Below are 13380 nucleotides of genomic sequence, written 5' to 3'. Positions count from 1 at the left end.
TGGCATGGACAGACAAATGGGAAAAGGAGGTGGAGTAGCACCATTAATAAAGCAGTCAATCAATAACTAGTGAGGAGGGATATTGGCTTAGAAAATCATGCTAAGTAATAAATATGAATGGAGATAAATACCAAGGGGCAGAAAATGTAGGTAAGAAGTCTCTATACATACTGAAACAGTAGTGGAGATTTAAGGAAAGGTGTTAAACAGGAGACTAATGCATGCAGTAACAGTACAAATGTAGCCATAAGTGACTGTAATCTATACACAGATTGAGCAAGCCAAATTAGCAATTGTATTGTTTAGGAGGATTACTTAGAATATATACATGATGCATATTTTAGACCAATGAGTTAAGCATGATGTTGTGCTGACTTTATCTAGAAGAGACATAAAAGAAAATATAAAATTGTCAGAAAAAGCTGCAACTTGAGGACTGGAAACAGTTTAGAATTTAGCAAACAAGGAAAAAATGATAGATCAAGGAGGTAAAAATAGTGTATGAGAAGAAACTTGTAGGAAACATTAAAAATATAAATTATAAATATATATAAACTATAAATTATGAAAAGAAAATGTTGAGTGAGAAACAAATGTAGGTGAGGCAGTGGCTCAATGGTAATTGAATTGTTAATCCAGAGACCCAGGTAATGTTCAGGGGACCTGTGTTCAAATCCTGCTATGGCAGATGGTGAAATTTGAATTCAATATCAAAAATAACTTGAAATTGAGAGTCTAATGAGACAATGAATCCATTGTCTTTGTCAGGAAAACCCATCTGGTTCACTAATATTCTTTAGGGATTAGGGATGAGCAATAAATGCTGTGCTAGCCAGCTACACTCTTGTTTAATGAATAAATTTAAAAGAAAAAGATTAGGAGACCTATAAATTTTGGGGAATCAAATGTCTAGTGAGAGAGGATTTGAAGAAACTCCATATTTAGTTTTAAAAAGAACCTGCTAAATAAATTAATGGAGTTAAAGGCTGACTTGGAAGTATTGAATACATTTGTGTCCTCTTTCAAAATTCTGTAGTAGTTCCTACAGATGGGTGTGGTGCAAATGTAATCTTGCTGTTAAACAAGGAGGAAAATATGGAATTACAGACTAGTTAGCCTAACATCAGTAGTAGGGGAAAATGCTAGTGTCCATTTGTTTGTAAAAGAAAAGTGATAACAGCTCACTTAGAAAGCTTTAAAGTTGGCATGGATTTATGAAAAGGAATTCATTCTTAACTAATTTTCTGGAATAGTTTTGACTATGGATTTAGAAAAGATAAAAGAATACCAGTATATATGCTGTATTTGATTTTCAAGAAGGCTTTTAATATGTCCCAAATAAGATGCTAGTTAGTAAAGTTTAAGGCACGCAGGATAGGGGATAATGTGCAGCAAGCATTTTATTAACTGGCAACTATGGGACCAGGATGTGCTGTTTGATCAAGAGATCCATATAAACAATGTAAAACGCACACTAAGTAGTAAAACTTCGATACTTTTTTAAACAGTATGAATCACTTTAATAATTCAACTTTGCCTTAACTCATACCTTCAACTGACTATTAGGACATCACAGATTACAATAATACAGTAAACTTTCAATCTTTGAGGTACATAATTTTTTACTGGTTTATTGAGCGTGCCGATTCATAAGTTATGGTTAAAACAAAGTTTGCTGTACTGACATGGATTAGTAATTGTAAGCCAGAGTGCAAACAGAGAGTGGAGAAATAAATGGTCTTTTTCTGAGTGGCAAATAGTGATTAGTGGTGTTCTGCTGGGATCAGTGCTTAGGCTCAACTGTCTGCAATTGTCAAGAACCTGAATTTTGGAATCAAATGCAATATTCCCAGGTTTGCTGATGACACAAAATTAGGTGAAATTGAGTGTTGTGACATGGATACAAAGGTTGGCTTCAAAACCATCTAGACAAGTTGATTCTGTGGGGAAATGCATGGCAGATGCAGTATAACATGGATAATTGTGAAATTATACACTTTGGTGTGAAAACAAAGTTTTAGCTAAATGTTAATATTGGGAAATAGTCAATGTAAGTGAATAAGCAGGTTCAGCAGGCAATCAAGAAGGCAGTTGGTATTTTGGCTTCATTGTAACAGGTTTTGCATTCAGATGTAGGGATGTCTTATTGAAGTTATATAGGGCCTTGATGAGGCCATACCTGGAATATGCAGTTTTCATCTCCTCAGGATCTACTTGCTATAAAGGGAATGCTGTGAAGATTTGCTAGGCTGATACCAAGGATGATAAATGTGTTGCTGGAAAAGCACAGAAGGTCAGGGAGCATCAAAGGAGCAGGAGAATCGACGTTTTGGGCACAAGCCCTTCTTCAGGAATCCGAATGAAGGGGATCTTATTGAAACGTGGCGTGGAGACAGAATATACAAACGAAGATAAAACTGAAAGACCAAAAAGCAAGAAGCAAAAATGGAAGGCAGAGATATGAGTGAAAACAAATGGGGTTTTAGTACAAAATAAAGCTAAGATAATTAACAAGAATGAAAGAAAGTCTACCAAGGATGTCAAGAAAGTCTGATGAGAGATTGGTTTGAGTGGACCCCTATTCACTCAAGTTTAGAAGACCGAGAGGATCTGATTGAAATGCCAAGTTAGAGTTTTGTACTAGACACACTAGATTACATGGAAGGTGTTTCCCCTGTTGGGGAATTTAGAACCAAGGGATTCACAGTTGTAGGATACATTTTAGGTTTTTTTAGGATGGAGATGAGGAAACATTTCTTCACTGAGTGCTCAACCTGTGGAATTCACTGCCATAAAAGGCTGAGGAAGCTGGATTACTGAGTATATTCAGGATATGTTTTTAAATACAATTGGTTCTAAAATATAACGTGGTAGTTCCGTTCTTGTGTAATCTCCTGTTATAAGAAAATCGCACAATTGCCGCGTCATTGAAACAAATGGGGCCGGAATACTGTTAGAGCAAATATAGGTAAGAAAATATTGGGTTCTACAAATAATGGTCTAAATTCTTAAATTGCATTAAAACCAATTTGCATTGAAGAAATCTACATTATAGCAGAACAAACTGTACGATTTACACAAACATCCATTATCTTAAAAAGTTGACAAGGTCATAAGTCATATGACACCAGGTTTATAGTCCAACAGGTTTATTTGAAATCTCAAAGTTTTGGAGCATGCCCCTTCTTCAGGTGAAGTGAAAAAAGCATACAAGCTCAGAATTTTATAGGCAGAGATCAGTGGGCAAAAAATTAAAAATAAGCTGGTGCTGGAGATAAACCAAGTGGCTTAAATAACATGACAGGTATAAGAGTTCCATGCTGAGGGTCTAACCAAAATAACAGTGGTTATTGCTGGAGGTATTATTTGCAAAAATGTCTTTTTTTCTTCTTTGTACCGATGCCATGACTCCACTGATTGGTACATAAAGTATAGCTATAATTAGGCCAATTGAGCCCACTCTACCATTCAGCCACATTATGGTTGAATCATTTTAACTTCATCCTCTATGCTTTCATTACATTCCTGGTCTCTTAAATATCTAGAAATCTAATTGACCTCTGTCTTGAACAGAATCAGTGACTGAGCTGCCATGACCACCTGAGTGAAGATATTTCTCTTACTCTGTCCTAAATGGTCAACCATGTTCACCCCTACCCCAGGATAATATGTCTGTTGCATTATTGTCAGTACTTCTGTGAATTTTGTATGTTTTGAGCCACCTCTTTTCAATGAATGTGAAAACTGCTAGAAAGACTTTGTTGCCAATCCCTAATTTCTCTCGATCTGTTACTCAACTTGAACTGCTACAGTCCATCTGCTATGGCTCCAGCCATGTTACTATTTGGAAGGCATGTATGTTTCAAGATAATTTTCTATTCAAATGAGGTAGTCTTATAAGCATGCTTTTGAGTCCTCCTTTGTGAATAATGGCTTCTTTAACCAACATTAGCAAATTTCCAACTGTCAGCTGGTATCTCTCCCTACCAATTTAAGCCCTATTCACCTATTTTGAGGATTGCATTTATGCACTTATTTTCCTTGGAGTTAAATTATACAATATTTTCATCATTAAAGTGTACCTCAAATGAAATGTCTATAACACAGCAATTAATTTTTTTATTTGTCAAGTTAAGTTCGTGTTTTAGTTCTGTTCACTCAGCTGATTACCAGGAAATGTCAAATTCATGACAGGTTACACTCTGGTACAGCTGGTCTCTAGTGCATTAGCTAAGTTTTGGTTGAAATATAATTCTACAGCCCATTCTCAAATAATTCAGTGATCACATTATTTTCAGTTTTTATTGGGCTTATAACATGGCTACACATACAAATTTAATGCTAGAAATCTGCATGCTAATTTAGTGATGGAAATTTGTTTTGAAATTGAGTTTGAAAATAGTTTTCCAGTTTGGAAATCGGAAAAAAATTGAAGTATTTGAATGGAAGAACTTGCCAGGAGACTGAAAATTATGTCTTGTTTTCTAACATACACTTTTTATTTAAAACATATTTGTTCAGTAATGGGTTGATCTGAAGTTAGATTGTTAAGATGATGTGCAGCATCATTTGAAAAGAAAAATAGAACAGTCAGATTACAACAGGATCTGGACCAGATGGGCCAATGGGCTGAGAAATGGCAGATGGAGTTTAATTCAGATAAATGCGACGTGCTGCATTTTGGGAAAGCAGATCTTAGCAGGACTTATACCCTTAATGTTTGGGTCCTAGGGAGTGTTGCTGAACAAAGAGACCTTGGAGTGCAGGTTCATAGCTCCTTGAAAGTGGAGTCGCAGATAGATAGGATAGTGAAGAACGGCATTTGGTATGTTTTCCTTTATTGGTCAGAGTATTAAATACAGGAGTTGGGAGGTCATGTTGCGGCTGTACAAGACATTGGTTAGGCCACTGTTGGAATATTGCGTGCAATTCTGGTCTCCTTCCTATCGGAAAGATGTTGTGAAACTTGAAAGGGTTCAGAAAAGATTTACAAGGATGTTGCCAGGGTTGGAGGATTTGAGCTATAGGGAGAGGCTGAACAGGCTGGGGCTGTTTTCCCTGGAGCGTCGGGGGCTGAGTGGTGAACTTATAGAGGTTTACAAAATTGAGGGGCGTGGATTGGATAAATAGACAAAGTCTTTTCCCTGGGGTTGGGGAGTCCAGAACTAGAGGGCATAGGTTTAGGGTGAGAGGGGAAAGATATAAAAGAGACCTAAGGGGTAACTTTTTCACGCAGAGGTTGGTATGTGTATGGAATGAGCTGCCAGAGGATGTGGTGGAGGCTGGTACAATTGCAACATTTTAAGAGACATTTGGATGGGTATATGAATAGGAAGGGTTTGGAGGGATGTGGGCCGGGTGCTGGCAGATGGGACTAGATTGTGTTGGAATATCTGGTCGGCATGGACAGGTTGGACCGAAGGGTCTGTTTCCATGCTGTACACCCCTATGACTCTGACTCTAATAAGAATGAGAAAGTAGAAACAAATCTAACTGCAGAAAACTGCGAGAGAAAGTTACTTGAAACAGTGAAATGAAAATAAGTGCTGACAACACAGCAATCAAGCATCCCACGAAAGAACTTTGTCAGAAATTTTAATTCTATACCGATATTGTCGGAGTTGAGTATATCCACCATTTTAAAATTTTCTTTCAAATTTTCAGTATCTCCGGTAACCTGCTTTCAGTTCAGGTGAAATAATGAATTTGATTCTGCTAATATTACTGTTGTTGGAGGTTAAGTGAAATGTCCTGCCATTTATGAGCAAGTCTGAACAGTGAATCTGTGTACTGTAAATCTGGACATCTAGTTTGCGATGCAATGATGCCAACAGCAGGGGATCAGTTTCTGTTCAGGCTCAAGTTACTAAGAATCACTCTCCTCTTTGCACCTCAGGTGAGGAAAGGGTAGAAGACTCTTAGGTTAAACAGCTTCCAGTAATCCCTATCTAATGAGAACAGCCCTAATTGTCCAGTGGGACTATGGTGGACGTTTTACTCAAAATTGCAATGTTCGATGAATCAGCCTTTCCAAGCCATCCTGATGAAGGGCTTATGTCCAAAGCGCTAATTTTCCTGCTCCTCGGATGCTGCCTGAACTGCTGTGCTTTTCCAGCACCACCCTACTCCAGAATCTAGTTTCCAGCATCTGCAGTCATTGTTTTTACTTTTCTAGGCTATCGTAGAACTGTATACGGGAGCAAATACATTTTATTCAAGTGTTTTTCTTTATTTTTAAAGGTTTATGTTATTCAAGTGAGCTGGTCAGATAACACATCAAGTATCATCTACAGACGTTACAGCAAGTTTTTCGACCTCCAGGTAATGTTCTGTTTCATTCCACTACATTCCCAACTAATGCAGAGTTGTGGGCACCTGTATTTTCTCAGACTGACAGTGGGCACTGTTCACATGTCATTTTTAGAGGGCATACAATGCATATTATTTCTCAACTACTTTAACGATAAGGTCTTTTTTCTGATAAATGCATTTCATTATATCAGGTGCTCCCGATGTGATCTTCTCTGCATTGGAGAGACCAAACATAAACTTAAGGAACAGTTCGCTGAGCATCTTGGCTGAACCTGCAGGGGCCAACCAGACTTCCTAGTCACTGCCCATTTTAATTCCCCTTCCCACTCCCTTTCTGACATGACCATCCTTGGCCGCCTCCATTGCCACAATGAACCAAACTGCAAATTGGAGGAACAACACTTCATATTCTGCCTGGGTAGCCTACAGCCTGGAGGACTCTAGTGAGTTCTGCAACTTCAAATAATCTCCCTTCCCTTCACCTGACCCCCTTCCCAGTCCCTCTCTCTCCCTCCCTCTCACTCCCCCCAGCTACCTACCGGATTCATTCCTCCCATTGACCAACCAGGTCGTACCTTTTATCTGTCTTCGCCGATCCCCACTTCACCACCCTGTCCCCACCACCCCAGTTATCTGCAGCTCTCCCTACACCCACGCCCAGTCCTGAGAAGGGTTACATCCGAAACTTCAACTTCTCCACCTCTTGATACTGCCTGGCTTGCTGTGTTCTTCCAGCCTCCTGCTTGTCTACTTTTGGATTCCAGCATCTGCAGGTTTTTTTTTTGTCTCTAAACATGGAGAAGTATGCGCATTTTTTTTCATTGGGCAGTGTCAAGCTGTGAGTTCATTGAACCAAGTTGGCAGATGCATTGTCTTTCATAATCAGTGGGCTCAATTATTTCTGTAACGTGTACATTTATTTGTCAAGTTTGCAGATTGTGCTAAAGTAGAAAAATCGACTGAATTGGAGGATACATTTTAGAAATTGCAAAATGAGGAGCTGACCAGAAAAATGCATGAAATTTAATATCGATGATAAATAGAACTACATATTAGGAAAAGAAATAGGCAATCCATGTACTCCATGCATGTTATTGAAATGACTACTGAAATTTTACGAAGTGTGGCATCTCAGTAGACTTGACACTCAACATGTCAAACAAAGCAGCAAATAATGTAGCCATTAGAATATTAAGGTGCAGAGAAAAGTGGTAGAGGGCAAATTATGAAGTTTTGATCAAACTGTACAGCGCTCTGGTCACACCATATTTTGAGTATTTGTCCACTTTGATCACTGTGATGCAAGTTTAATTCAGCTAAATGAGAGGTGCTGCATTTTGGGAAAACAAATCTTACAGGACTTATACACTTAATGGTAAGGTCCTAGGGAGTGTTGCTGAACAAAGAGACCTTGGAGTGCAGGCTCATAGCTCCTTGAAAGTGGAGTTGCAGGTAGATAGGATAGTGAAGAAGGTGTTTGGTATGTTTTCCTTTATTGGTCAGAGTATTGAGTACAGGAATTGGGAGGTCATGTTGCAGATGTACAAGACATTGGTTAGGCCACTGTTGGAATATTGCGTGCAATTCTGGTCTCCTTCCTATCAGAACGACGGTGTGAAACTTGAAAGGGTTCAGAAAAGATTTACAAGGATGTTGCCAGGGTTGGAGAATTTGAGCTGTAGGGAGAGGCTGAACAGGCTGGGGCTGTTTTCCTTGGAGTGTCGGAGGCTGAGGGGTGACTTTATAGAGATTTCCAAAATTATGAGGGGCATGGATGGGTAAATAGGCAAAGCCTTTCCCTGGGGTCGGGGAGTCCAAAACTAGGGGGCATAGGTTTAGGGTGAGAGGGGAAAGATATAAAAGAGACCTACGGAGCAACTTTTTCACAGAGGTTGGTACGTGTATGGAATGAGCTGCCAGAGGATGTGGTGGAGGCTAGTACAATTGCAACATTCAAGAAGCATTTGGATGAGTATGTGAATAGGAAGGGTTTGGAGGGATGTGGGTCGGGTGCTAGCAGGTGGGACTAGATTGGGTCGGCATGGACGGGTTGGACTGAAGGGTTTGTTTTCATGCTGTACATTTCTATGACTCTATGACTTTATAAGAGACAGCTGAATGCTAGAAGGACAGAAGAGGTGCAAGATTGATACCCCAGTTTTTGAAATTTAAGTTCAGACAACAGACTTGTGAAACTGACAGAAAGAAGTTAATCATCCTTAAAAGTAAATTATCTTATTGATTGAATACTACTTTGTTAATAAATGTATACTGCAAGAGTAATCTCAATTTTGGCAATCATGCATACTGCTACAATAATTTGTATGGAATCTTCAGTGGAGCAGATTTTACTTTTTTATAGGGGAAGTTTGTATACAGATGCTATAATTATTTAAGTTAATCCACTAAAACACCACTGTGATACATGCATTGTGGTTCACAGCCTGACTAGTCAATACTAGATGGTTGTTCACAGAGAGCATGTTCCCATGCAAGACAGCAATTGTTTGCTTTTGTGGAGGGTTTCATCAGATTATGCTTTGCCTGTCTCTCTAATTTCCTGTTCTACTGCCAAAAATATATTTACCCAGCTTCTTTTTGAAGAGGATCAGAAGTCACATGACTACAGGTTTATAATTCACCTGACGAAGGAGCAGTGCTCCAAAAGCTTGTGATTTCAAATAAACCTGTTGAACTATAATCTGGTGTCACGTGACTTCTGTTCTTGTCCACCCCAGTCCAGAAGAGGATCCAAGTGGAGAGTAACTTGGGAAGGTAGGTGGTATAAAAACATTCCATGTGGACTTGGGACCTTCACTTCGAGAGAGGGGCCGAGTGGAGAGCAATTTGGGAAGGTAAGAGATTCTGTTTCTGAATCTGAGTGGGAGACTGAAAAGTGACGTCATAGGAAGGCTTTGATAGGGTGATAAGGGTTCTGCTAAATTTGAATCTTTTAAATTGAATCTTGTTTATTTGTTGATTAGTTTTTTTGTTGGTTACAACTTTATATAAGCAGAGGTACAAAAACAGTTAAAAAATTTTTTAAAAATTCAAAACTTATTAAAGAAAATAAGGATGAAGGTCAGGTGATGTGTTGTTTTTGCATGATATGGGAGCGGGTGGACCCCATTGTAATTCCCAGTGACCATGTCTGTGGTCACTGATGTTGGTTGCTGGAAGAACTCCGGCTCAGAGTCGATGAACTAGAGTTCGTGTTTCAAACATTGCTACACATCAGGGAGGGGGAGAGTTACCTGGACGTTGTGTTTCAGGAGACAGTCACACCCATTAGATTGACTAACTCTGATTTGGAGAAAGTGAGGACTGCAGATGATGGATATCAGAGCTAAAAAATTTGTTGCTGGAAAAGCGCAGCAGGTCAGGCAGCATCCAAGGAGCAGGAGAATCGACGTTTCGGGCATAAGCCCTTCTTCAGGAATGAGGAGGGTATGCCAAGCAGGCTAAGATAAAAGGTAGGGAGGAGGGACTTGGGGGAGGGGCGTTGGGAATGCGATAGGTGGAAGGAGGTCAAGGTGAGGGTGATAGGCTGGAGAGAGGGTGGGGGCGGAGAGGTCGGGAAGAAGATTACAGGTCAAGAAGGTGGTGCTGAGTCCGAGTGTTGGGACTGAGATAAGGTGGGGGGAGGGGAAATGAGAAAGCTGGAGAAATCTGCATTCATCCCCTGTGGGTTGGAGGGTTCCTAGGTGGAAGACGAGGCGCTCTTCCTCCAGGTGTCGTGTTGTCATGGTCTGGCGATGGAGGAGGCCAAGGGCCTGCATGTCCTTGGCGGAGTGGGAGGGGGAGTTAAAGTGTTCAGCCACGGGGCGGTTGGGTTGGTTGGTGCGGGTGTCCCAGAGGTGTTCTCTGAAGAGTTCTGCAAGTAGGCGACCTGTCTCCCCAATGTAGAGGAGGCCATAGCGGATGCAGTAAATGATGTGTGTGGAGGTGCAGGTGAATTTGTGACGGATATGAAAGGATCCCTTGGGGCCTTGGAGGGAGGTGAGGGGGGAGGTGTGGGCGCAAGTTTTGCATTTCTTGCGGTTGCAGGGGAAGGTGCCGGGAGTGGAGGTTGGGTTGGTGGGGGGTGTGGACCTGACGAGGGAGTCGCGGAGGGAGTGGTCTTTCCGGAACGCTGATATGGGAGGGGAGGGAAGGGAAATATATCCTTGGTGGTGGGGTATGTTTGGAGGTGGCGGAAATGACAAAGGATGATACGATGTATCTGGAGGTTGGTGGGGTGGTAGGTGAGGACCAGTGAGGTTCTGTCCTGGTGGCGATTGGAGGGATGGGGTTCAAGGGCAGAGGAGCGGGAAGTGGAGGAGATGCGGTGGAGGGCATCGTCAACCACGTCTGAGGGGAAATTGCGGTCTTTGAAGAAGGAGGCCATCTGGATTGTTCGGTATTGGAATTGGTCCTCCTGGGAGCAGATGCAGCGTAGGCGAAGGAAGTGGGATTATGGGGTGGCGCTTTTACGTGGTAAATGTCCATGTTGAGTTGGTCGCCCGAGATTAGAAATTAGAGATTAGGGAGGGAGGAGTCTGAGACGGTCCAGGTAAATTTGAGGTTGGTGTGGAAGGTGTTAGTAAAGTGGATGAACTGTTCAACCTCCTCGTGGGAGCACGAGGTAGTGGCGATACAGTCATCGATGTAGCGGAGGAAAAGGTGGAGGGTGGTGCCAGTGTAGCTGTGGAAGATGGACTGTTCCACAGATCTGACGAAGAGGCAGGCATAGCTGGGGCCCATGCGGGTGCCCATGGCTACTCCTTTGGTTTGGAGGAAGTGGGAGGATTGGAAAGAGAAGTTGTTCAGAGTGAGGACCAGTTCAGTCAGTCGAAGGAGGGTGTCAGTAGAAGGATACTGGTTGGTTCGACGGGAAAGGAAGAAGCGGAGGGCTTTGAGGCCTTCGTGATGGGGGATGGAGGTGTATAGGGACTGGATGTCCATGGTGAAGATAAGGCGTTGGGGGCCAGCGAAGCGAAAATCATGGAGGAGGTGGAGGGTGTGAGTGGTGTCCCGAATGTAGGTGGGGAGTTCTTGGACTAAGGGGGACAGGACCGTGTGGATGTATGTAGAGATGAGTTTGGTGGGGCAGGAGCTGGCTGAGACGATGGGTCGGCTGGGGCAGTCAGATTTGTGGATTTTGGGCAGGAGGTAGAAACGGGCGGTGCGGGTTGTGGGACTGTGAGGTTGGAGGCGGTGGATGGGCGATCCCCTGAAGTGATGAGGTTATGGATGGTCTGGGAGATGATGGTTTGGTGGTGGGAGGTGGGGGTCATGGTTAAGGGGGCAGTAGGAGGAGGTGTCAGCGAGCTGGCGTTTAGCCTCAGCAGTGTAAAGATCGGTGTGCCAAACTACCACTGCGCTTCCCTTGTCTGCTGGTTTGATAGTGAGGTTGGAGTTGGAGTGGAGGGCTGCACGTTGTGAGGGTGAGAGGTTGGAGTGGGTGAGAGGGATTGGACAGATTGAGGCTGTCAATGTTGCGGCGGCAGTTGGCTATGAAGAGATCGAGGGCGGGTAAGAGGCCAGCACGGGGTGTCCAGGTGGATGGGGTGTGTTGAAGGCTTGAGAAGGTGTCGTCAGAGGGTGGGCGAGAATCCTGGTTGAAGAAGTAGGCGCGGAGGCAAAGGCGGTGGAAGAATTGTTTGATGTCTCGCCGCGTGTTGAACTAATTTAATCCAGGAGTGTAGGGGGACGAAGGTGAGGCCTCTGCTGAGGACTGATCTTTCATCCTCGGAGAGGGGGAGGTCAACTTTGATTTGGCCAGTGGTCAGGAACGGCAGAGTGTAGCTGTGTGTGAGGCAGGTGGAGGGATCCAGGAGGTAGAATTGCAGAAGCCTCAGCCCCTATCCTTGTCCAACATTTTCAAGAGTATTGCTCCCTCAGTGGACAGGAATGGGGACTGCAGGGAGGATGCGCCGACTGACCACAGCACTGTGGTGCAGGGAGCCATTCAAGTGGGGATAAAGAAGAGAAATGTTGTTGTACTTGGGGATAGTATAGTTAAGGGCAGAGACACTGTGTTCGCTGTGACCAGAATCAAGAATCCCGAAGGTCTTGTTTCCAGCCTGGTGCTTGGGTTTGGTATATCTCATCTGGGCTGCAGAGGAATTTAGAGTGGGAGGATAACGATCCAATGGTCATGGTCCACTTAGGTACCACCGATTATAGATTAAACTATAGCAGAAGTTCTGCTAAGGGAGTATGACGAGCTAGAAGCTAAATTAGAAAGCAGAACCAAAAAGGTGGTAATCTCTGGATTACTACCTGAGCCACGAGCTAATTGTTACAGGGTCAATAAGATTAAGCAGGTTAATGTATGGCTCAAAGATTGGCGTGGGAGAAACTTTGCAATCTCCCCTGAGCTGGGTTTTCTCTTCTGTAACTGGAGATATTTTCTAATCAACTTATTCAGAACAGATGGGATTTGGACCTGGGTCTCCTGGCCTAGAAATAGGAAGATGCCCTCTATCTCAATTGCCTTATCCTTGGATTAATCCAGTTACAGGGGGTCTCTGACTACTGAACGTCCAACTTACAATCCCATGAAGGGATGTGATTTTAAATATTTAACAAACAAACATATCTTGCAGCCGGCTACTTCATAATTTTCTGCTTGATATTCTGACATGTACAAACTAACTTGCTTATGGACTCAGGAACAGAACCCATTTGCAACCTGGGTATTGCCTGTAATTGTAAATGGTATTCAATTGATTCTGTGTTAGTAACTCTATTCAAACTCTCTATCACTTTTCTCCCCCCTTTGTTCTAGCTATCCATCCACTCAGTTTGTCCTTATGACAATGTATGACTTACTGATGATTTTGGTAATCTTCAGGGCCCAGAACTTTTTTTTTAAATGTAATAATTTGTGATTTGGAATGCAGTGTCAGAAAAGATTTTGAAAACTGGTTCAGTAGTAACTTTCAAAAGGAACTCTAAATATCTGAAAAGGAAAACCTCTGAGCCATGAACAAAGAGGAGAAAATCCACCAAGGTCAGAATTATTTACTTAATTTTGTTACAACACAGCACTGAGCCCTTCTGTTAATTAAACAAATACCAAGG

The 13380-nt window shown here is 42.3% G+C and overlaps 1 protein-coding gene across 1 annotated transcript in view; it reads left to right on the top strand.

Annotated features, from left to right (window-relative positions):
* sh3pxd2aa (SH3 and PX domains 2Aa) overlaps positions 1-13380 on the top strand; it is a 306310-nt gene that overhangs the window by 50430 nt on the left and 242500 nt on the right. The window contains exon 2 of the mRNA XM_060842142.1: positions 6241-6321. Coding sequence (XP_060698125.1) covers positions 6241-6321 — 81 coding nt within the window. The remainder of the gene's footprint in view (positions 1-6240; positions 6322-13380) is intronic.

The sequence above is a fragment of the Hemiscyllium ocellatum genome, chromosome 22 (assembly GCF_020745735.1).
Source record: "Hemiscyllium ocellatum isolate sHemOce1 chromosome 22, sHemOce1.pat.X.cur, whole genome shotgun sequence".
NCBI classification, from domain to species: Eukaryota; Metazoa; Chordata; class Chondrichthyes; order Orectolobiformes; family Hemiscylliidae; genus Hemiscyllium; species Hemiscyllium ocellatum.
This window is presented reverse-complemented; position numbering and strand designations above follow the sequence as displayed.